Here is a 25,206-nt window from a genome sequence, read left to right as displayed (position 1 = left end):
AACATTTGGGAAGCTGAAGCAGGAGGATTGCCATGAGTTTGAGGCCAGCCTGGGCTACATACTGAGTACTAAACCAGCCAGGGCTATGTAGCAAGAGCTTGTCTGCAAAAAAGAACAGAGAGGCTTGTCAGGAGGGCTTAGTGGGTAAAGGTGCTCACTGCACAGCTGAGCTCAATCCAGGAACCCACACAAAGGGAGAAGGAGACCAACTCCACCAAGTTGTGTCTGCTTCCACATTCACGATGCCACACCCTCCCCACCACATTACACACACACACTGTAATAATAATAACAATAATAATAATATAATAATAATAATGATAATAATGATAATAATAATAATAGACTTTCTTTTAAAGAAAAGAAAAAAGAAAGCTAACCCTGGTCTAAATGAAAGTATTGAGCTGGGGGTTCTGATGAGTGAGTAATGCCAATGGAGAAGCACGTATTATGTTTTGCAAAAAGGCACTCCTTTGACTATTCATTCACAGGCTTGGCCTCTATTCCTGGTCTTTCACTCTTTTTCATCTTTCTTTTATTTCTTCATATGCTATTTTATTTTACATTTCGAGACAAGGTCTCATGTTGTTATCCAAGCTGGTCTTGAATTCCAGGGCTCAAGAGAGCCTCCCTACATGAACTGCTTGCTGTTTCAATTTTTAAAGTTTTGAAAATTCTATGATACAGTTTGTTATTTATAGTTCTTCATAGTATAACTGATTATTCACGTGTGATATGTGTGGTGCACACATGTAAGTATGAGGATGCTTGCAGCCATGTGTGTATCCACCCTGTCACTCCTGCCTTCTTGCCTTGGCAAGAACTCAACCATCTCTCACTGAACCAGAAGATACCTGTTTGGCCAGTGAGTCTGGAAGATCTGCCCGTCAGCATCCACAGATGCGGGGATCACACACATGTGCAGCCATCAGCTTTTTGTGTGATTCCAGTTATTGAAACTTGGGTCCTCATGACTGAAGAGTGCTCTGACCCACTGAGCCGTTTCCACAGCCCCTAACTGTCTCTTCTTGATATGTTTCATGACTGAGGCTTGGTAGGAGCTGTTTTAAAAACTAAAGATGGGAGATTTCTAGTTCTAAGTGTGTTTCAGTATTTCCCCAGTTGTACTCTTGTTAGAGATGTCAAGACACATACGTGGAGTTTTGCCGCTCTATTTAGAAGTGTCTATTTGTCTAGGGAGTTAGAACGAACGTTTAGTGAGATCTACAACATCTCGGACACCATAATTACACGACTTAACTCTTAGGATAATTTTGTGAGTTGTCTCTTTTATTGTTTTGTTTGTTTGCTTGCTTGTTTGAATCAGGCTCTAATGAGGCTCAGGTATGCTTCAAATTCACTTCTGTAGCTGGGTCTGGCCCTGTGCTCCTGATTCTCCAGCTTCCATCTCCCAAGTGCTGCGGTCACAGGCAGGCACCACCAGGTCTGGCTTATCTCTTCCTTTTAGATACAAAAACTGAAGCTCAGAGACCATGAAGGCCATTTCCTCAGTGCACACCAATAATAGGCCACTGAGACCTGTGCTCACCCTTGCCTGATTGCAATCCTCTGGGCTGAAGACAATGTAACAATGTCCACTCTATTCAGTGGTCAGAACTATGTCTTTGTAACGTGAAAAGGACTCTGAACAGAGGATTAGAGCTCTCACCAAGCTGACGTCCTCTCTTCTCCAAGGGGAAAAATATAGTCAAACTCTCAGACCCACGGCTTCTTAGAATGGTTAAATTAAGGTCACCAACACAAGCTTGGTGATTAGACCTCGCTTTTGACAACTACAGGTTCGTGTAGCCAGTACAATAAAAGTGATTCTGAGCCAGGCGTTGGTGGCACACGCCTTTAATCCCAGCATTTGGGAGGCAGAGGAAGATGGATCTCTGTGAGTTCGAGGCCAGCCTGGTCTACAGGACAGGTGCCAAAGGTACACAGAGAAACCCTATCCTGGGGGGAAAAAAGTGATTCTGAAGACAGAGTGGCTGAAAGTGAAGGGAGAGAGAAACACTTCAAAGACATAGACATTCTGAGTCAGTTGTGTAATGCAGGAGAGAACCATCCTGTGTTTTAAAATTCAGATGCACATCAAAAAGTATCTAGGGAATGTTCATAAAATCTAAATACTCGAGTCCCACCAAGATCAATTAAATTGGGATTTCTGGGAATAGAGTCTAAACAGAATAGTTTTTAAAAGCTCCCCAATTGATTTTTAACATGTTGTCAGTGTTAAGTGCTACCAAAAGAGTCCTTCCAACTTTCAATTCCTGCCCTTATTGGTCCAGGAATTGCCACTGTAGTGTGGGTATGACACAGTCAGTACTGACCATGAGAAAACATTGATTTGTCAATTAAAGAACTATGTTTAGAAAGAATTATAGTTCCCAAGGGCCCAGAAATGTAAACTCCATTTCAGGAGAACTTATAGTAGAGATGACAAAACTTTTGCAAGCTTATGGTTTGAATGGATGCCCTTCAGTTGAAATCATTCCTTCAGAAGACTTCACTCCATGCTGATCTTAGATAAAAGAACTATGGCCAGGCAGTGGTGGTGCACACCTTTAATCCCAGCACTTGGGAGGCAGAGCCAGGCGGATCTCTGTGAGTTCAAGGCCAGCCTAGTCTATAGATTGAGATCCAGGACAGGTGCCAAAGCTACACAGAGAAACCCTGCCTTGAAAAAAACAAACAACAACAAAAAAGAACTATTGCCTTGACACAAAAACCCAAGCAACATCAGCCAAGGAGATCCATGTCTATGGAAGAGATAGTGTAGCATCTATTGCGTGAAATACAAATGGAGGGCGTCTGAACACATCTCCTTGGTTTGCACTGAGTTGTGCTTATCATTTGATTTGGTACTTGTCTGAGCACCTAGCATTTTACCTATCTGCTCAGGATGCTCTCTGGAGATGGAATGGGCTCAAGAACGTGGTTTGGTCACTGAGTACATAGAAGGCTGCAGTTAGAACTCCCCACTCTATAAAAGTTTTCACACATTCCCCAGAAAGAATCAGTGACCCCTGTGTCCTAGTCACTGCTCTACTCCTGTGAAGACACACCATCACCATGGCAATGCTTGACTGGGGAAGCATTTAATTGGGGGCTTCCTTACACTTTCAGAGGCTTAGTCCATTATCATCATGGCGGGGAACTTGGTGGCACATATGGCACTATCGCAGTACCTGAGACTACATCCTGATTCACAGGCCACAGGAAGAGAGAGAACTAGGCCTGGCATGGGCTTTTGAAACCTCAAAGCCCACCCACAGTGACACATGTCTTCTAACAAGGCCACACCTCCTAATCCTTCTCAAATGTGCCACTCCCTGATGACTAAGCATTCAAATACATGAACGTATAGGGCTATTCTTATTCAAACTGCCACACCTTACCTTTCTAGCTATATTATCTGGGGCAACTTATTTATCCTGTGTGAGCTTCATTTTACTCAGTTATAAAATGACAGTAATTATTGTGAGAATAAAAGAAAGTATTAGCAAAAAAACATAATGGGTATATTTTTGCCTTGAAAAAGATAATGTACAGGTATTTACTGATTGGCTCACATCAAACAGACTTCATCTCTGAATAAAGTCAAAATCTCTCCATAAATATCCCAAACATGAAAACCCACACTTTTTTTTTTTTTTTCCCCTTAGACAGGATCTCTCTATGTAGTCCCAGCTGCCTGGAACTCACTCTGTAGACCAAGCTGTCCTCAAACTCCCAGAGATCCTCCTGCCTCTGCCTCCCAAATGTTGGGATTAAAAGCATACACCACCACATTTGACAAAATCCACACATCTTAAGTTGACTCTCAAATTCCCGTGGCCTATGCTGGGGATATAGGCTGGTTGCTAATGTGTTTGTCTAGCATACACAAAGCCCTGGGGTTGAAACCCAGAAGCACATAAAAAGCTAGTGTGGCTGTAATCCAAGCACCTAGGAGATGCAGGCTGGAGGATCACAAGTTCAAGGTCATCCTTGGATCTCTAGTAAGTTTTAATGAAGCCTGGGATACATATGATCCCATTTCAAACAAATAAACACTTCCAATGGCTTATTATTTCAGATAACATTTGTTATAATGAAAGAATTTGGAGAGCTCATTGATGTTTAGTATAGTCTTTGTTTCTATAAAAATATCTTCTAATGTTTCTGGTACATGGCTCTGCATGTTTTGCATCAAATTCAATCTGTTACAAAACTCCGAGTTGCTGATTTGGGTTGTCTTGACATCTCAGATAACTGCCAAGATGCAAAGAAAGTCTCCTACGATAGTCATATGACTGCTTCTTCTTCTTCTTCTTCTTCTTCTTCTTCTTCTTCTTCTTCTTCTTCTTTTTTTTTTTTTATTGCCTCCTAGTGGCTTGTGCACCTGGGAGAGTGACAATCCAAGAAGACCCCCCTGGTCACTTGTCCGTGGCTTGGTCTAATGTAGAGCTGGGCGATTACTATGTGGCTTTCGTGAAGAGTGATGATGGCCTGGAAGTCCACTGCAACACCTCCCTCACTCAGTGCAACTTCCTGTCCGAATGTGGCTTCACATACTTCATAAGCGTATTTGCCTATAACAAAGCAGGGCAGAGCCCCCTGGGTGATGTGTTCAATTACACCACAGGTAAGTCATGGGTGATGCCGGGAAAGAGAGTTCTGAGTTCAGTAAACTCAGCAGCAGGGTGAACAACCTCTTGTACTTACTGATTCACCATCTGGGTGTAGCTATTGTTTTCTTGCCTGGCCCATGGTCAGGACAAATCTCTCTCACCCCCAAGTCCTGCAGCTGCTCAAACCCAACCAAGTAAACACACAGAGACTTATATTGCTTACAAACTGTATGGCCACAGCGGGCTTCTTGCTAACTGTTCTTATATCTTAAATCAACCCATTTCTATTCATCTATAAGTTGCCATGTGACTTGTGGCTTACTGGTATTTTTACATGTTGCTTGTCATGGTGGCGGCTGGCAGCGTCTCTCTGCCTCAGCCTTCCAGTTCCCAGAATTCTCTTCTCTGCTTGTCCTGCCTATACTTCCTGCCTGGCTACTGGCCAATCAGTGTTTTATTTATTAACCAATCAGAGCAACACACTTGACATACAGAACATTCCACAGCATCTGGGAGTCATTCTAGGACTAGCTCTTAACTCCCTTGTTTTACATTCTCTCCAGAGTAGGGATGAATTGGCTTTGGAGACCCAGTCTAACAAGATGCAAGATTAGGAATGAGAGTGGAGGGGAAAGGCGTTCGCTCAACCCTACCCTGAAAAACAAAGTTCTCACTCAAACCTCAGGCCTGCTTGAGGTTCTGAAGGGGATGCAGTCCCTCCATTTCAGGATCACAATCCTTCCCTGGACATGACAGATGCAGTGGCCCAGACGCTACGTGGTGTGGAGGGCTTTTGAGTTGGACACCTGGTATTAAGTCCAACCTTGACTCTAACTCACTCACACAGTAGGCTAACGATGTGTGCGCCCCCACTCCCTCAACATCCTCCCTCCACGGCAAAATGGGACAATAGCAACACAAGTGGGAAAAGGTCTTTGTATGTGATAAAGCAGAAGGCAAACATTTTTACTGGCAGCACTATTACATCATTATCAGTATCTGTTGCCTTGGTTACCATCACTGCCTTCCTCTGCCTCCTCTAGGCTTGGGACTTACATGGGGCAGGGATGGTCTCTGTCATCACTTCTAATCCTAGTGCTACGAGCATATGGAGATACTAGATCTTTCAAGAATGGTTGAGTGGGCGCCTTGAAATGAATTAATTATAGGTTATTATAATTACAAAGTTTTCTAAGGGTGGATTATGATAAACTCCACCAGGTGAGGGATCTGAATAACTGATGCTTTGGGAATTCAGAAGAGGTTGTCAACAAGGTCTCAAGAGCACAGGAGTGGCCTTGAACCGGAATTCAAGAATGGATGGAATGTAGGTGGGAAGAACACCAGAGAAGTCTCAAGCTGAACTAGATATTTGTCAGTGGGGTTCTTTGGGCCTCTTTTAAGAGTTACTAGTTCAGGTTGGGGATTTAGCTCAGTGGTAGAGCGCTCGCCTAGCAAGCGCAAGGCCCTGGGTTCGATCCTCAGCTCAAAAAAAAAAAAAAGAGTTACTAGTTCAATCCTCATCTCTAAACACTCATACCCCATCTTTATCTGTTTAGAGTCTAGGCAGACTGAGAGACAGCATCTGAGGACTCAGGCTCAGTATGACTTTATCAGACAGGAGAGATCAGGTTTTCTAGCAGAGACCAAAATTCTTCAAGACACAGAGAAGTGAGAGCAAAGGTCAGGTGTAGACCTGGGAGGTCTGATGGACCCTCGGGTGTCATACCGAGGACTTGCCCCAGGTGCGGTGGGAATAAGGTCGAGGTTGGAGCTGCCCAGTCCTCTTGCAGCCCTTTAGGAAGGCAGTGGCAAGACTCAATATCCCTGCCTGGTGGCGTTGCTCCTGCACTGACCTCGGTTCCCTCTGGGATCCCCCTTTCAGCTCCCTGTTGTCCTAATGACATTAGCGCAGTGTCGGTGTCCAGTGACAGAGTGGAAATCGCCTGGTCTCCTGTGCGTGGTGCCGAGCTCTATGAAACCAAGGCCGTAGCAGGGTACAGTGTGGTGGAGTGTAACGACCCTGCTCCTGCTTGCACCCTCTCTGCCTTGGACTGTGACACCAAGTACAACATCACAGTGTATTCCTTCAGCGAGGTCCGGGGCAGCAATTTGTCCTGCTCTTCCCACTACATCACCACGGGTATGGTACATGCTGTCATTCACCCTCCCTATGTGTCTCACGATGGCTGTTCAGCAAGACCCACATAAAAGGGGGCTGGAGAGGTGGCTCAGTTGTTAAGAGTGCTTACTACTCCTGCAGAGGATAGAAGGTCAGTTGCCAGCACCTACGTCAGGAAGCTCACAGCCTCATGTAGCTCCAGATCCAGTGATCTGATGCCCTCTTCTGGGCTCTGTGGGCACTGCATGCGTGTGTCCAAACCCACACTCGGGCACACATGGATTACTGAATTGAGGAGAGGCCGAGAAGAAAGTTAAAAAGGGAAAGCAGAAAGGAAGACAGTAAGAGAAGAGGTCACCGAGAGATGGGGGTTGGGAGCAGAGATTACTGACCTCAGCCATCTGGTTCCTGCTGCCGCTGGAGACTGCTTGCCTGCTCTCTCCATGAGGTGTGCAGATGTTTGTCCTGGGTATTTTGGATTTTGAAGTTTAAAATGTTTTATTGGTGTAAAACTGCAGGAACCTAATACCCTATGCCAATGTCAACATTTTTTCTGCAAAAAGGTTCTGTGAATCTGACCTATGTGCATGTATGATTGAAAATTGTAGGTTTAGTTTTTTGAGAGAATATTTTTCCACAATTTCATACATACATAATGTATTTTACTGCTCTGTCATTTTCTCCTTTTATTCCTTCCCCCACCAGGTGATCTTTCTTTAAAAAATAACTTATTTTATTTATTTGTAGAAAAGGTCTCTTTAACTTAGAGCAATCCTTAAACTCTCGGCAATCCTACTGCTTCAGCTTCCAAGTACTAGGATTACAGGCATAAGCCACCATACATGGCTCCATTTCAATGTGCTTTTCTTTTTTGAAGTGGGTCTCATGTAGCCCAAGTTGGCCAGACTCACCGTACAGCCTAGGATGACCTTGAACTTCTGATGCTCCTGCCTTTGCCTCTCAAATGCTGGGATTCAAGGTGTGGTTCCCAGTGTAGTTACTACAGCGCTGGGCATAACAACCAGGGCTTAGTGCGTGCTAGGCAAGTCCTCTACCAACTGAACCATATTCCCAGCCCCGATTTTTTTTTTGTTTGTTTGTTTTTGGTTTTTTGGTTTTGTTGTTGTTTTTGTTTGTTTGTTTGTTTGTTTTTGTTTTTTTTTTGTTTTGTTTTTTGCTAGGGGAATGGGAGGGAGAGGAATCCATTTTAGACCAAATGGCATGTGTGGCATTTTTGACTCTGGTGTTTAAAATTAATAATCTAATACTTCTTAGCTCCTTGCAGTCCTGAGATAAAAAATATTTCAAAGGATGCATTCTCCACGATTAATGTGCACTGGCGATCTACCAATGAAGGCGCTACATACACGGTGACTGCCCAGGGGAAGAAGGGGCTGTTCCGGTGTAGCAGTACCGGGGAGACTTGCATGATTGGGGGCCTGCCCTGCGGCTCCCTGTTCTTCATCACAGCCGTGGCAGAAACTCAGGCGGGAAAGAGCCTGCCCAGCTACAGCGTGCCCCTGGAAACAGGTATGGAGCAACCCCGACTTGGTGAGTCCTTGCTTGAGGACGGGGATTTTATTTAATCTGCCCTAAGGAGGATGGAAATACGGTACTACAGTACTTGATGGCTTTCAAAGAGTCCCAGTCTTAGAGGGGGAAAAAAACCCAACTTTTGTCATTTTACATGTTTTGTAAATGTATCTTCAGAATTCTCTTGTCTTGCCCAACATTCCCATCTAAGGTGCAATACGCCGACCCTGCAGAAACCTTCTCTAGAATTTATTTTATCCCAAGCCACTGTCAAAACAGCCAACGAGAAACCAAATGTCTGATTATTCATGTCTCTAGTTGAGCCCTTTCAAATTTTTCTCTAAAAACACTTTCTGAGTTTCGTTTCTGGGGCTGGAGAGACTATCAGTGGTTTAAGAGCATTTACTGGCTGGGCAGTGGTGGCACACTAAGAAGAGAAGACATGGGAAAGAGGATTTTAGGTAAAACGTGAGCAAAGCCCGTTCTTTTTATTAGCTATTTACTATTGTGTGTGAGTGCACACGTATGATGGGGTGTGTTGTGAACGTATCACATGTGTGTAGAGGTCGGAGGACTGTGGAGCACTTTCTCCGCTCCGCTGTGAACTCCCAGGGGTTGGAGTCAGCTTGCTCCTCCAGGGCTTTGGCCAGAGTGCAGCCTCAAAGCTGGTGACTGGTTATCATCTACAAGCGCTCTGTGGAGTAACACTCAGTTCTGTTCCGTTTTCCATTTCAGTGCCGTGCTGTCCAGCTGGTCTGACAGCAGCTCAGGTCTCCCAGTCTCTAATCAACGTGAGCTGGACTGCTGGGACAGTGGCCCAAACCTATGTGACAGTGCTGGAGTCACACATGGGACAGTCTAAGTGTCACACCCATCAGAACCACTGCCTTCTGGGATGCATTGCGTGTGGCATCAACTACACGGTGGCACTAAAAGCCATTAGCCCCACTGGGCTGACCGCAGACTGTGCCTACCAAAGTTATTCCTCCAGTAAGTGAACTCCAAACTCCAGCTCTTGAATATTGATGTCTTAACTACTGTTCAACATGACCAAGGCAATGTTTTTCCATTTGTTTTTTATTTGTTTTGTTTTTCAAGATATAGTTTCCCTTTGTAGCCTTGGCTGACCTGGAGCAAGGAGAGAGAGAGAGAGAGAGAGAGAGAGAGAGAGAGAGAGAGAGAGAGAGAAAGACTGGGCCTGGCATGGGTTTTTGAAACCTGAAAGCCCACCCCAGTGACACACCTTCTCCAACAAGGTCACACCTCCTAATCCTTCCCAAACAGTTCCATCAACTGGGGACCAAACATTCAAATATATGAGGCTGTGGGGGCCATTCTCATTGAAACCACCATAATCCCTAAGGAGTCCATGATCCCTGGTCTAGTCCCAGTCTGTCCTTCCCTTTTAAAAAGATGGTATGGGGCTGGAGAAATGGCTCAGTGGTTAAGAGCTGCTCTCCCAGAGGACCCAGGTTCAATTCCCAACACCCACATGGGAGCTTACAACTGTCTGTAATTCAGCTCAAAGTGATTTGATATCCTTATACAGACATAAATGCAGGCAAAACACCAATGCACAAAATAAAAATATGTTTAAATCATTTAAAAAAAAAAGATGATGCATCTCTACTCAGCTTTCCTCAAATTCAGATTACTTTCTTAGTGCGTGTGTGGTAGGGTACAGTTGATGTTGCTAACCATCCTCAATCACTCATCACCTTATTTTTTGAGATAAGTTCTCTCACCAAATCTGGAACTCACCAATTTGGCTGGATTGGCTGGATACCAAGTACCAGGGATGGTCCTGTCTCTGCCTCCCCAGTGCTAGGATTATAGGCGTGTGCTATCCCAGAGTTGTTACACTCATTTTCCACATGAGTGCTGGAGATTAAACTCATGCATGTGTGGCAGACACTCCACCCAGCTAGCCAACTCCTCATGCATGTGTGGCAGACACTCCACCCAGCTAGCCAGCTCCTCATGCATGGGTGGCAGACACTCCACCCAGCTAGCCAGCTCCTCATGCATGTGTGGCAGACACTCCACCCAACTAGCCAGCGCCTCATGCATGGGTGGCAGACACTCCACCCAGCTAGCCAGCTCCTCATGCATGTGTGGCAGACACTCCACCCAACTAGCCAGCTCCTCATGCATGGGTGGCAGACACTCCACCCAGCTAGCCAGCTCCTCCTGCATGTGTGGCAGACACTCCACCCAGCTAGCCAGCTCCTCAGCCCTATTCATGCAGAGTACTTTCTATGGTGTTTACAGTTCTCTTTGGCATGGAACTTCAAAGCTCAGAGGTTTCTGTCGATGGTTGGGGCATTGCTTCCCCTGGTAAAAAGGCTGGGCTGTGTTTCCTGAAGGGATGATGGTTTTTTCATACAGAGAGATCTGTAGTGAAGGATAACTCAACCTGGCAGAAGCGTTAGGGTGTGTGTTCTCTCTCTCTCTCTCTCTCTCTCTCTCTCTCTCTCTCTCTCTCTCTCTTCCTCCCTCCCTCCCTCCCTCCCTCCCTCCTTCCCTTCCTCCTCGCTCTCTCCGGAACTATTGCAGCCTTCTGTGGGTTTCTCATTTCAACAGGCTGGACAGAGCGGGAGCGAAGCCTTCTTTAACAAGAAGAAAGAGCAAGCAGAGCAGGGCCAGCAAAGACTTCCCCCTTATGTAATTCTAACCTGCTGAGGCAGCTGCTGGGAGGCTGTTTTGACAAAACTCCAGAGACTGCCTCCAAGCTAGAGGAGGAATTGCATGGTGGTTATTAGTTATCTCTTTGCTGGGCCCAGGGCAGTGGGGTTAAAAATATAGTTTTGGCTTCTTGGAGTCAGTAGAAAATGTCTTCACTGGGAGCCTAAATTAGAAATGGCTTCTTACAACTTTGGTTGCCTTTATTTTCCATGATTCTAGTTCCTTTTAGAGAAGAAAGAAATGAAGGTAATGGCCTCCACACGGAAGCATTTATAATGTCCTGTCCGAGTGTGAGCCCACGGCTGTCTGTTATTGTCTCGTTTTCCTCTTCATTTCCAGTTCTGAGAAGACGGGGTACCGCTTATTCGTCCACATAACATTTTAAATTTTAATTAGTTAATTTTGTGTGTGCTCCCATGAGCATATCAGGGTACGCTTATGGAAGTCACAGGACACTATATGTGAACCGGTTCTCTCCTTCCACCACGTGGGGGCCAGAGACTGAATTCAGTTGGTCAGCCTTGGTGGCAAGCACCTCTACCAGCTGAGCCACTTTGCCAGCCCGAAAACATTTTTTTTTTTTTTTTAAAGAATAAGTTGAATCAGTCCAGGCAAGGTGCCTCATGACTGTAATCTCTGGACTTGGGAAGGACCGGTGACAGGGTCAGGGAATTAAGGTCATCCTGCGTCACAGGACAGCCTGTGCTAGATGAGACCCTATCTCAAACAGAGCCAAGCAATACGATTGTTTGCACTAAGTAAAAAGAATAAATGAAGACAGTATGTTACCTACTTTTCTTCTCGCTCTGACAAAGAGCCGGGTGGTGGTGATGCTCTCAGGAGGCAGATCGATAACGTAGAGGCCAGCCTGATCTACACAGTGAGCTCCAAGACAGCCAGGGCTACCCAGAGATACACAGAGTATCTAATCAGTTAGCACAGATGACGCGTGGGCCAGGCAGCTTGCTCACTAGCCCGTCGCAGAAGTGGCTTCTCCCAAGGTGTGTACTGCTCACAGCTGCTAGGTGAACGCAGTGATATCTTTCAGTTTGGTCTCACTAAAGTCAAGTGAAATCGGGCCATTGTGCTATGTCTCGGTAGGGTCGTGGGCATTTGACTCATTGCTTGAGGCTTGAGCAGTGCGGCATCGCTCTGCCAACTGTAGACCTTTGATTCACCAGTGGTCTATATTAGTCGTCGTCATCATCATCGTCGTGTCCCATCCCCCCCCCCCACCCTGCGTGCAACACACACACATGGACTTCTGATCGTGTAGCTCAGCATGGGAAGAACTCATATGGCCCTTCAAACCTTGCGGTGTTCTCACCAGAGATTAATCATTCTCTGCACAGGACTCTAGCTGTGCTTCCCCTCTGTAGTAACTGAGAACACGGCTGTCCTCATGTGATGATGAAATAAACAATCCTGGGCTTGTTTTTCTCCTGTAGGTGCCTGCTGCCCACTGGGGGTCAAATTATATAGGCTGGGCCCTAATGGCATCCGGATCTACTGGCAAGCCTCCAGGGGCTCTGCCAATTATAGTACTGACCTCTATGGTTCGAAAGGCATCTTCACGTGTGTCCCGAGGGCTGGCCTAAGTTTCTGCGATGTCACCGACATCCCCTGTGGGGACGTATACACTGTGATGGTCTCGCCAGTTGCTGAAACAGGACTGAAGCTTACGTTCTGTCCAAAAAAGATATATTCAGGTAAATCAAGTTGAGAGCCTAAGTTTAAAACCAACCTTTGAGCTGAATGTAGCTCCATGGTACAGCACTTGGCATAGCATGCGCCGGGCCCCAGCACCCAAAAGAAAAACACATAAGGAAGATTCAAACTGGGGCTGGTAAGATGGCTCTGTGGGTACTCTAGTTTGCTTTCGGTTACTGTGATAAACACCACAATCAAAAGCAACTAAGGAGAGAAAAGGGTTTGTTTGGCTTATCGGTCACAGTCCGTCCATCATCAAGGGAAGTCAGAGGCAGGAAACATGGAGGAATGCTGCTTACTGGCTTGCTCTCAGGCTCAGGTTGAGCTACCTTTCTCAAACAGCCCAGGTCCACCTGCCAATGGATTGTACTGTCCACAGTATACTGGGCCCTCCTACATCAATCATCAAGAAAGACAATTTCCCACAGCCATGTCCACAGGCCGATCTGATGGAGAAAATTCCTCAACTGAGGCTTCTGCTTCCCAGGTGACTTAAACTTATGTCACATTGATAATAAAAACTAACCAGTACAGTGGGTAAAAGCACTTGCCTGGCCGGGCAAGCCCGATGACCTGAGTTCAATCCCTGGAACCCACATTGTGTGTCTTCGTTAGGGATTCTATTGCTGTGATTTAACACTATGACCAAAAGCAACTTGTGGAGAAAAGGAGTTTATCTGCTTGCACTTCCATTACCAAGGGAAGTTAGGGCAGGGGCTGATGCAGAGACCGTAGGGGAATACTGCTCATTGGCTTGTTCTCCCATGGCTTGCTCAGCCAGCTTTCTTACAGAACCCAGCTAAGGTGTGGCACCACTCACAATGACCTGGACCTTCCCACATCAGTCACTAATCAAGAAAATGCCCCACAGGCTTGCCTACAGCCCATTATGGAGGTTCCCCTTCTCAGATGACTCCAGCTTGTGTCAAGTTAACATAAAACTAGCCAGCACACGGTAGAGGGAGAGAACTGACTCCTGCAAGTTGTCCTCAGACCTCCACACATAATGGTTTGTGTACATCCGTGTACCCATACTCTCACATACACAAAATAAATAAACCCAAAAAATATTAAAACTAACCTTTCACTCAGTCCTGTGAATTAAGATGCAGGGCCATTCCACTTAACTGTTGGGTGTGGACTGTGCAGGCATTCAGACTGCTTTAGGATTGTGGTGTTTTGTTCTTTAATGTAGACCAGATACTTAGTATTTTCAGAGAAAGTGAATTAAAGTGATTGGAGATCTGGGGACAGGTTTTTAAACATAGTCTAGAGATGTCACTTGATACCTTGTCATGTTGGACCTTGCTGGACAATGATGCACACCTTTTATCCCAGCACTCGGGAGGCAGAGGCAGGCAGCTCTCTGTGAGTTCGAGGCCAGCCAGGTCTGCAAAGGAAGTTCCAGGACATCCAGAGCTCTGTTGAACAGAGAAACCCTGTCTCAAAAAACCAACTAAAAGGGGGGAAAAAAAAAGTCTTGAAATTTCATTTGCACAGATTGAGAATGAGGATGAGGGAAAGTTTGAGGATCAAAGAAAAGGGAATTTATAAATCATAAATCAGGGCTGGAAATTGGAGTGGGTAGACAGACTGTGATCACAAACCAGGGTTGTCAGCCAGGCCATCTCAGCAGAGATGGCAGGAGACATTAGCAATTCTCTTGTTCTGTGTTCTAGCACCCTCTGCTACCCTACCCAGGGCACAATCATATATTTTTCATGTACTTCTAAGAGAAAGAAGAGAAACGTAAGGCCTTGGAACTTGGCAGGTGAACACAGGAAGAAGAAAAGATGAGTCATGAACCCTTACTGATAAGCAGTCTCACTTTCTAATTAAACGTAGGTGACAAGAGGTTCAAGATGGCTCTTGGTGACAGCACATGGTCTGCTCTTCCTGAAGGGTGTTCCCTCGAGCCTTAGATGTCATGCTTTGATTTTTTAAAAATCTTGTCCCCCTGCAAATAATCTGGCCCACAGCACAGCCTTCTAAGTGGATTCTTGGGGTACAGATGAGCTCTTTGGAAGATGAGCTCACCACTCAATAACAACATGTCATGCTCGCTGGATATTTTACAACTCAGCAAGTGTCCTCACATTTATATCTGGTTGAATGCTCAAAATAACGCTGAGAAGTAGATTCAGCAGACCTTGCTATGTCCGATTTATAAATAAGGAAACTGAGACTCTATAGCTCCCAAGTCTGTATCTACCACAATTCTCTGCAAGTCACTAAATTGTACACAGGCCCAATTATGCATGGACTTGGAATGGTGACTAGAGGACCCCTCCTAATAGCACACTTGGAGGACATAGTTTGCCTTACGACTCATGAGCCCCAGATCAGTTCAGGCCAGCTCATCCTTCTCATTCTTCCCACCCTGATACATTTGGAATATTTTTTAATGGAAATTGTCCAGGTTTGGACATTTTAGGACATCTTAGGAGAGGAGAAACCGTTCTGTCCCATTGTCAGAGAGGGGTGGACATGGAGCTCGGTGCAAATGTGGGACTGAGGTTGCTAGGTGCATTGTTTGGGGAGGGACATGTGCCTGTGCAATGCAGAGGAGCTAGGCTGCCAAGTGCAGCATCAGAAGAGGGGACTGTGTGTACAGCCCGAACCTCCTAGAGTCCCAAGCTACCACACTATTCACTATGCTCACCTACCTCAACATTGCCTTCTCTTGTTTGAGTTTCTTCCTCTTTATCTTTGGCCTACTTTCCATTTATTGGTTTTTTGTTTTGTTTTTCAGCCGTTCTGGAGATTAGACTCAGGGCATTGTGCATGCTAGGCAAGCACCATACTGCAGAGCTAACATCCCCCCCCCCCCCCCCCCAGGCTTTCCCCTAGCCTTCTCTTAAAACTTTATTTTTGAAACAATGGCTTGCCACAGCTGCCTAAGTAGCTCCGATTACAAGTGTGCACCACCATGCCCAGCCCTTTTCTTCTTTTTCAAATGTATAGCTTTTCCACCTGACGTGCATCAGTTTGGATCCCCAGAACTTAAGTAAAAAGCCAGGTGTGGTAGCACACACTGTAGTCCCAGTGCTTGTTGGGGGAGGCGGGCTGATGAGCAGATCCCTGAAGCTTATTAGCCAACCTATCCAAATCAATGAGCCTCAGGTTCAGGGAGAAAAAGACACTGTCTCAAATGCTAACAGTGGAGAGCATCAAAGAAAGACCCCTGGCATCAGCGGCAGGCCTCCACACCCATGCAAACTCGTGTGCTCGCACACACATACACACACACACACACACACACACACACACACCATTAATAAATACATCAACGAGTGTATTTTCAGTGCTTGTTTTGTTTTTTTTTACAGTCACCTGTTCTGGAAGTACACTCGGGATGGGTAAGTGATCCCCCCACACACCTCCCTCCCCACCCCCTCCCACCCCCTATCCCCCACCTCCTCCCCCATCCCCCCACCCCCATGGATAGAGATAGGAGAGAATTTGTGATGCTGTGTTTTGTAGTTACTTAATGAAATCATGATCAGAGCTTATTCAATAATTACAAAGAATGCCAAGTGTTTCTTTGATGCAAGAGTGCCCTGCTCCCCCATCGCCTTTCCCTCATTAGGGTGCTTCCCTTCACACCGCACAAACCGAGATGAATTCCTTTAGATGCTGAAGTCTTTTTAGTCTGCTAAAGTCCCAGAGAAAAATGCAAATTTTTTTAGAGGGCAGTTGATTCCCCCTCCTCCCCTCATCCACACTTTAGAAGATGATTCCAGCCTTGCTGCACATTAAAATTCCCTGGAGACCTTCCATTTTCCTGGTGCTGGGGCTCTGGCCCCGGAACATCTGGCAGCATTGTTCTAAGGTGAAGGCTGGGCAGCAGGGTTTTAAAAAGCTCTTCTGATGACTTTAAAGGGACTCGAGGGCTGAGGGCTGCTGGGGTAAGCAGGGTTTCTCCATACTGCGTGCACAGCTCCCCAGTGCCGCATCAAAGGCACATTGTGACTTGGCAGGGGCAGAGAGGCTCCACGCCGCTAATGAGGTGAGGGCTGAGCACGCTTTGAATAGCGCGGCGTTGAGAGGATCAGCCCTCCCCCTCTGAGTAAGTCCCCTTTAAGGGGTTTATATAGGAAAGGTTTACACCCAGAGAGTTACATATCTTGGAATTGGACGAGGGGGATAGGGGTGAGGTAGTTCTTTGAAGTTACTGGCTGAACTGTAAGCATGAGGTTACAGATGGCTAATAGGATTCAGGGTATCTACAGAGACATAAATTTTTACTCCCTATGTCCTGCTTTTGCTGAACCCAGGATATATACATTCAGACTTATTGTTCCAGTCCTATTTTTCTTTTAAGTTCAATTTCTGGTCAGTTGAGTCCATTACTCCCCATATCCTGTTTTACCAAGTCCACGATATATAGATTTATTGTTTCAGCCTTATCTTCCCATGAGTTCAACTTTTGCTCAGTTCTAAAACTGCTGGTCAGCAAATACCTTTAGAGAAGTGGCGGGGTAGGGGGTGGGGTGGGGTCTCTCTCAAGATGGCTACTGATTTTTCCCTTTCAAGGTTAACATCACCAGTGTTTCCTAGTAAGCTTTTAGAAATGCCCTGTTGCTGGTGCTGGCACACACCTTTAATCCCAGCACTTGGGAGGCAGAGGCAGGCAAATTCTCTGTGAGTTCGAGGCCAGCCTGGTTTATGGAGCAGGTTCCAGGATATCCAAGGCTACACAGAGAAACCCTGTCTTGAAAAACAAAAACAAGAAAGAAAGGAGGGAGGGAGGGAGAGAGGAAGGAAGGAAGGAAAGAAGGAAGGAAGGAAGGAAGGAAGGAAGGAAGGAAGGAAGGAAGGGAAAAATGCTGTCTCTGGGATTTGGCCAGTGGCCTAGTAACTAGGAAATTCTGAGGCTGAGCCCAGCAACTTTGCTTTAACAAGGCCACCGGAGTAAAGGAGCCTCAGGTCTGAGGACCAGGGCTGTAATTCAGGAGAGCTCCTTTGTTGCTGGAGGCTTGATGCCTGGTTGGAGGAGAAAGCAACAGGTGGACACTGTGCACTGTGTCACCTGGCCAACCTGGGGAGCTTTGGGGACCTTCCTCCCCACAACATCCTTAGCAGTTGAGAGTTTATGTTCTGCAAATGCCTGGGTGAACGAAATGGTGGCGCTTGCCGGGGACACAGCAAGTTGGCCTGGGCGTGAAAGGAAAGTTCCTCATCCAGTCAGTAATGTGAGCTCAGAGGCACTGGGAGGATTGGTTTTGTGAAACAGGCGTTTAATCATGCTAGTTAGTCACAAACTCCTGGTCACCGAACAGTTTGGTAGCGCACTTTCCTCCATGCTTGCTGTGAAGTACTGCAAAAATAGCCATCTGACGGTCAACACTAATAAACTCTGAGCGCTTAAGCAAATGTCTGCACGGCGATCTCACACGTGTTCTCTCCCTTCAGTGATTTACAGAGGGAAGAGGAACGACACAGTGGGACCCAGGTAAAAACAGACCCTCCGCGAGGTGAGCAGTGAGAATTGATTCTGTATGACTCCACGGCAAAATGTGTCCTCCGTTTTAAAAATTCTTCTCATTTCTCCTGCAGAGTCCCTGGGCTGTCCACGAGCAGCGACGGAAACCAGCTATTAGAGCACAGAATGCCCGTAGGGTAGGAAAGGCCTTTACAGGAGTGATTCGTACTCTGTACTGGCAGGGCAAGGTCAAGTGTGTCATCAGCTGCCGAGAAGTCAAGAGGAGCTGTGAAGAGAAGAGAACAGTATGGAGGAACCATCCAGAAAGGCCCCTGGAAGGCTGCCAGAGTGAGTCAGCTCATCGTCAGCGCCTGCAAGCATTAAAGCTCTGCTTAGCAGAAATTTGTTCGGAGGCTTCACATCCGAGATGCACCACGTTGCCCCACCCCAACCCCATGTAGCTCAGGCTGGTGTTGAATTCTGGATCCTTCTGCCGCAGCCTCCCAGAGTGCTAGGATTACAGGCATGCACCTTTTTGTCCAACACTCCATTATAGACTTTAACTATCCTGTTCACGAGTGTCTCAACAGCTTGCCTACAGCAAGCTACAGGAAGGATGGGTGTGTACCCCCACAGCAGTCAGGTCACCCTCAAGAGGACAGCATCCACCCTACACGTCTCAGTCAGAACTTTTTAGCTGGAGTCAGTCAGCAGCAGTTGCTAGGGCAACGTGGGGTAACAAACGCCCTCAGCACAAGTTCCCGGGGAAGCTGAGCTGCCTGCCTGCAGACTTCACTGAGTCAGAGCAGCACGTGAGAAGACATCTGCCAGAGCCTCTGGGAAAGCAGAAGCGCAGGCCTGTGGCTGGAAAGGTTGCTTGCGATCACGCTCTCAGAGTGAGCGAAGACAGTGGGTGGAGCAGCAGCCAAGGGCAGAGTCTGAGACCGCGGCAGACTGACATGCACACAGCTTTTCGGGGGTTCCTCAGTCTTGTAGCCTGTCCTGTACGCTCCCCTCACATTGTAGTGGCTTCTTTCCATGTTTGCAGAGAAAACGCAGTACTTTATAACATAAATCTGTTGTACCTAGAACAATGTTTGTCTAATGCCGGGAGCCTGTTTTTAGAAATGTGAGTATGATTTGTCTCACACGTGCGCAAGGCTGTGGTGCTTAGTCCTCAGATGAAGGACTAGGGCCTGAAGAAATGACTTGGTGTTAAGAGGACAGGCTGTTCTTGCAGAGGACCTGGGTTCCATTCCCAGCCCTCACCTGGTAGCTCACAACCACCTGTAACTCTTCTCTTGTTCAGGGGTGGTGATGGTGGTGGTGGTGATCTGTATCCTCTTCTGGCCTCTGAGAGAGTTGGGCACACAAGTGGTGCACAGACACCCGTGCAGAAAAGTTACCCACACTTAGAAAAGAAATCATTTTTTTGAAAGCATAGCTATGGAGTCAAGAATGTGTGTGCTTGGGAGCAACTCTAAACCACTGCCCAGAGGAGCTGGAGCGTGAAGTTAGACATGAGGCCAGCAACGAAGAGAGAGCAGGCTTCCCTTCCTGCATCTCCTTTCCAAGGAAACCAATCAAAGTCCAACAGATTTTGTTGTTGTTATTGTTATCTATAAGACCAACCAGAAAGCCATGTATGAGGGCACATGCTGGTAATCTCAAAACTTAGGAGTCTGAGGCAGGAGGATCATGAATTCAAGCCCAGCCTGGCAAACACACAGAAATATCTCAATAAATCAGAGATGCAAAACATGTCACGGATAAAGAGGTCTTTATGGTATGTATTTCTAAAATATTTATTTTTATTTTATGTGTGTGAATGTTTTGCCTGAATGTATGTCTGTGCATCACATGTGTGCCTGTAGAGGCCAGAAGATGGCATCAGATCCCTTGGAAGTGGAGTTATAGGTGGTCATGAGCTGCCATGTGGGTGCTGGGACCTCAACCCCGGTCCTCCTCAAGAGCAACAAGTGCTCTTAAGCAATGAGCTGTCTCGTGTTCGTGTCTGTCTGTTTTGTTTAGTGACCCACAAGATTTGCCAGGGCCATCTGTGTGACCCTGGGTTTCGAGTTATCTGTTGGGGTGTGGTGGGCTCAGCAGAGGACACACAACTAAAGACAGCATCCCTCCTCTCATAGGATCTACTGTTAGCCAGTGCTTCAGAGGGGGAGGTGGGGCTCCAGGGGCCCCTTGATAAAGAGATCTTCCCGAGTCAAGACAGTCCTAAAGGTGGAGTTTAATGTTTCAAAAGCACAAATAGGAAGAGTTGGGTTTTGTTCATTAAAAAATTTATTTTTGCCAGTCATGTGAGTGTACATTTTTAATGCTAGCACTCAGGAAACAGGTAGATGGATCTCTGTGAGTTTAAGGCTAGGCTGGTCCACATAGGGAGTCCTGGGCCAGCAAGAACTAGATAATTAGGCCCTGTCTCAAAAAAAATTGTTTTTAGCTGGGCATGGTGGTGTATGCTTTTAATCCTGGCTCTTAGGAGGCACAAGCAAGTGGATCTTTGTGAGTTCCAGGACAGCCAGGGCTACATCATAAGTTCCAGGACAGCCGTGGCTATGTAGAGAGCCCTGTCTCAAAATGAAAACAAATAAACAATTTATTCATGTATTTTAATGAATTAATTTGTTAATGAACGTGTCATTATGAAAAATTTACATGTATATTATTATTCTTAGCTCACGTTCAGCCCCCATTATCCTCTCTTGTCCCATTCCATGAGTCTCTTTCTCCTTTTGTTTCTGAACACCAGTGAAGGAACAGCAAGCAGTCTCTGATCTAGATGCCCAGCTGTCATTCTGGAGACTTGAATTAATTAGATATAGGACTAGGCCCAGAAATAGCTGTTGGGTTTGTTTGTTTATTTGTTGGTTTGTTTGTCTTATGCTCACCCTAGCACTTCTGACATGCATAAGTTTGGGAAACTTCCTGTGCTTGCCTTGGTGAGTTCTTTTTTGAAGTAAGATTTCAGTGATGGGACGCTGAGACAAGAGAGAACTGTGGCCTCTGAGGAAACACTGGTGAGACCCAGTGCTCAGAGAAGGTCCAAGTCCTGGTGGGGAAGCCTTGGTGGAAGAGAAGAGGAAGCATGTTCTGGACTGTGTAGGCTAGCACCCATGTGAGACTGTACGATACACTTAGTTGACAACAGGTACCTCAGAATGGTACCTCAGATTGGGTCTATGGCTGACTGGAAGAGACAACAGCTTAAGCTGAATGGAAGGGCAGGATCTCTGTTCTCAAAGATCAGCGCAAGAAAACCGTCATATCCGCTTGGCTGTGTCTAAGGCTAAGATGTGCTGGCCAGAATCCACAAAAGGCAACGTGGGGACAAAATGAGTGTTTACTTCATTTACTTAGTGTGTGTAATGCACAGACCACACACTGCTAAGAGCTTTCTGCATATTCATTTCATTCCCATAAGAACCCCACAAGCTAGGTAAGAACCTCATCCTCTTCCCACAGATGGAGAAAAGAGACCCAGCAAAATCAAGACACTCACCTACTTTCACACAGCTCACCAGTGCAAACGCTACAGGGCTGGGGGGTTGGGGGCGGTGAGTCACAATCAGGAGCGCAATTGCTTACACCTGCAGATCAATGTTTTATTTATGGAAAGTTTTGTGCTAGATTATTATGATAAAATTGTCAATTGCTGGAGAAAAAGACCAGCATTGGATAAAGGAAAATGGGATAAAAGGTGGGCAACCTGCTCTCATTCCAGTGCCGGAAATTCAAGCTATTTTATCTGTTTGACTGTGTTATGACCTGCGTGGCTTTTCATCTCTGGCCAGTGTTGGTGTGCTCTGCCTTCACTCTGCTGCATCATAGTCGAGGAATCCAAACACACTCTCTAATCTGTGTAGGAGAGCCAAGTAGAGGAGGCCTGGAGAAACAGCTCAGGGAGGTTATGCAGAGCTAGGAAACGTGGGGAGCCAGACAAGGGCGCCCGCGATCTTGAAGGCACATACCTTCAGATCCTAGCTCATCCTGAGATCTTCCATGTTGTTCTTAACCTTCCTCAGCCTCGCTTTTCTCATTTGTAAACCAGCAATAAAGATTTTCAGCTTGCTGGGTTTTGCAAGGTTTGGGATGTATATATCCAGGAGCTGAGGAGATAACTGGGTTGGTAAAGTATTGGCTGAGTAAGCACGGGACCTGAGTTTGGATCAAAAGCTGGGCAAAAGTTGGCCACAGTGTTGTGTGCCTGTAATCGCAGTCCTGGGGAGGATCACTGAGGCTTGCTGGCCAGCCTGGCTATTCCAAATAGGTGAGCTCCAGGTCTGAAGGGATGTGGCTCTGGCAGGCCTTGCTCTTCTCCCCAATTCCCTCAGCCTTGCTAAGAACCATTAGATTACATTCCTGAAGGCAGTCCCCAAGGTCTATTCCCTTATTTAGCCAATCCCTCCTCTTGAGGCTGACTACGAAGGTTCAGCTATCAAAGTACTGAAATCCAGCAATCAAAAGCCCCCCTCCTCCATTGGCTCACCTAATTAACATGCCCGATCAAAACTGAACAGCTCATTCTAACACGGGCTTTGCCCTGGTACCTTTATAAACCCTCATGTTCCTGTCTCCTCTCTACCCAGAGGCAGTCCTTAAACACTCCAGGGCAAACGTCCCTGCCCTGTGCATTTCCCTGGTTCCCTTCTCTTCCTCCCTCTTCCTCTGCTCCCTGTCTTTGTCTCTTATTCCTGCCCTCCGTCCCTCTGGGGAAAATAAATCTCCTTTGTGCTGAGAACTTGGTCTTGGGGGTTATGAGTCGATACTTTTCCTTGCAAGATTTAGTGAGAGATCCCACCTCAAAAAAGCAAAGGTGGTGGAGAAATAAGTGAGGAGGCCACCTGACATTGGCCTCTGGCTTCTTCCCACACACGCTCCCACACACGCTCCCACACATGCTCCCACACATGCTCCCACACACGCTCCCACACACGCTCCCACACACGCTCCCACACACGCTCCCACACATGCTCCCACACACGCTCCCACACACACTCCCACACACGCTCCCACACACTGCTATACACATGCTCCTACACATGCTCCCATACATGTTCCTACACACATGCTCCCACACATGTTCCCGCACATGCTCCCACACACTGCTCCCACACATGCTCCTACACACTGCTCCCCACACACTGCTTCTACACAATGTTCCCCACAACACAGAAAGATAATGTATCTCACACAGACAGTGCAACCGGTTTGAATCCACACTGTTAGTAAGAATCAGACCTGGAATTTGCACGTTGTGGACTTGTGTGTGTGTGTGTGAAGCAAAGGCCTAGACTTGTTCCCCTCCTCTGCATCATCCTTGGGCCTTTAGGGACACAGGTCATAACCACAGCTCCTGTGACAATCCTTCCAGCTTGGAAGGGCATGTTGTGTCATTTCCTGACACCTAGTCTTTTGAAGGTACCACATAGCGGTATCTCACCCACCTTACCCCTTCCTCTCTGACCCCCAGGGTAAGCTACTCCAGGGAGATTTGCTCCATTCAGATTTTTCTTATAGGCTGGGCTCCACCCTACTATGTATACTAAGCAGAACTTGACTTAAATTTGAAAAAGGAGTGGGAAAGAAGGTGCATATTTTAAAACTGTGAGCAACTGAATCAATTTAAAGGAGGTTCAAAGGGAGCTAAGACTCCAGCTTCCATTGCCACAAAAATCTCAAGCAGAAAAACCACTCCTGTCATAGTATTTTCCCACTCCCCACCACTTGGTTCTCTGTGTTGTGAAGGCTGACTCATTCCCCACTGCAGCACATGCCATGGAATCTTGCTAATTAACAGCATCAAGTCGGCTTCCTTGTTTCTGTGGACGGCTTGAGGATAGAAGATAATCCACTTCGTCCAGTGCATGGTGTACACTAAGCACTCAGTCAACGTTAGACATGATTAGACATAGTTCTTACTAACCATTTCATCGTGTGGCCAGTTTGAATCTTGGAGCTACTGGCTCTTTGCAAAGTCCTGTAGGAAAGCTTATGCCAGTGTAAATAATGGTTGTCAAGGCCCTCAGGAACGAGCTGGTTGACTGCTTTTGGGGGCCAAGACTGGTTCTCAAGTAGGGTTGTGGCCTAAGTTGTCTTAGTCTGAGCTCAAATCAATTCCTGTTCATCAGCTTTCAGCAATAATTTGGGGTTTTAAAATATTGATAATCTCCATGCATTTTTTGCACAAACTTGTTGGATAACAGAGTATTGTTTTCTTGGTTCATTTATTTATATTCTGTCCCTAAGGCATTCATTTTGGGGGGCCGTGGAGTGGGGAGTCAAGGTCTCTGGTCTCAGTTGTGTTAATCCCACTGGTTAAGAATAAGACCACTACCACAATTTAAAGTCAAATTTGAAGCAAGCTTTAATTAAATACTGGCCATGTTGATAGACTCTGACCAGGCCCATCTCTGGGTTTCCAGAAAATGGCCCCTCGTCATGGTTTGCAGTGCTTAAAAGGCAAAACCCACAATTCACCACACTTCCCATCAGGTCTGATCAGGGGAAAGCATACATCCTGGTATACTCCCTGCCTATGTACCCCTGCCTACATCCAATTGGGGCAAATGATCCCATTTACTGCAAGAGCTGAGTTTCTGTCTTAAAAAAGTTTCTGTTTCCCCAGAAGCTGACCTGCTCTAACCCATGACTTTGGCCTGTTTTTGAGGACACCCTAACCGTCCCTAACCAGTGACCACATGATGACTGTTTTTTGCTTTTTGAGATTTTTCTGCCCTTCCTAACTGCCCTTTTGTGTCCCTTCTGTAAAGGTGCTTTGCAACTACTTGTGATTTTATTCCTTAAAAGGACCCCAAGAAACGGACTCAGCACTTCTCTCTCTAACCTGACAGGAGACAGTCACTGTCAGCTCTCTGGTGCACCCAAATAAAACAAAGCCTCCTTCAGATATGGCTCAAAATTGTGATAGTGGTCTTATTCTCACCCAGAGGATTAACATTTTCTGGAGGCCCCAGTGAAATAAGACCACCCTCCCAAATTCTAAGGCCATACCTTCACTCCAGGACTCTGGGCTGAAGGGCCACCTCAGAAGGTGTGCACCTTGAGAAGTTCCAGGGTTCCAAGGCATGCTTTTG

The 25,206-nt window shown here is 46.4% G+C and overlaps 1 protein-coding gene across 1 annotated transcript in view; it reads left to right on the top strand.

Moving 5' to 3' along the window:
• The window catches only part of Fndc7 (fibronectin type III domain containing 7), a 34,022-nt gene extending 15,602 nt beyond the window's left edge, over positions 1-18,420 (top strand). The window contains exons 6-13 of the mRNA XM_036191172.1: positions 4,379-4,633; positions 6,505-6,762; positions 8,017-8,271; positions 9,010-9,264; positions 12,408-12,668; positions 15,999-16,028; positions 18,085-18,146; positions 18,229-18,420. Coding sequence (XP_036047065.1) covers positions 4,379-4,633; positions 6,505-6,762; positions 8,017-8,271; positions 9,010-9,264; positions 12,408-12,668; positions 15,999-16,028; positions 18,085-18,128 — 1,358 coding nt within the window. The 3' untranslated portion in view covers positions 18,129-18,146; positions 18,229-18,420. The remainder of the gene's footprint in view (positions 1-4,378; positions 4,634-6,504; positions 6,763-8,016; positions 8,272-9,009; positions 9,265-12,407; positions 12,669-15,998; positions 16,029-18,084; positions 18,147-18,228) is intronic.
• The last annotated feature ends 6,786 nt before the right edge of the window (positions 18,421-25,206 follow it).

This window comes from Onychomys torridus, chromosome 6 (assembly GCF_903995425.1).
Source record: "Onychomys torridus chromosome 6, mOncTor1.1, whole genome shotgun sequence".
NCBI lineage: Eukaryota > Metazoa > Chordata > Mammalia > Rodentia > Cricetidae > Onychomys > Onychomys torridus.
This window is presented reverse-complemented; position numbering and strand designations above follow the sequence as displayed.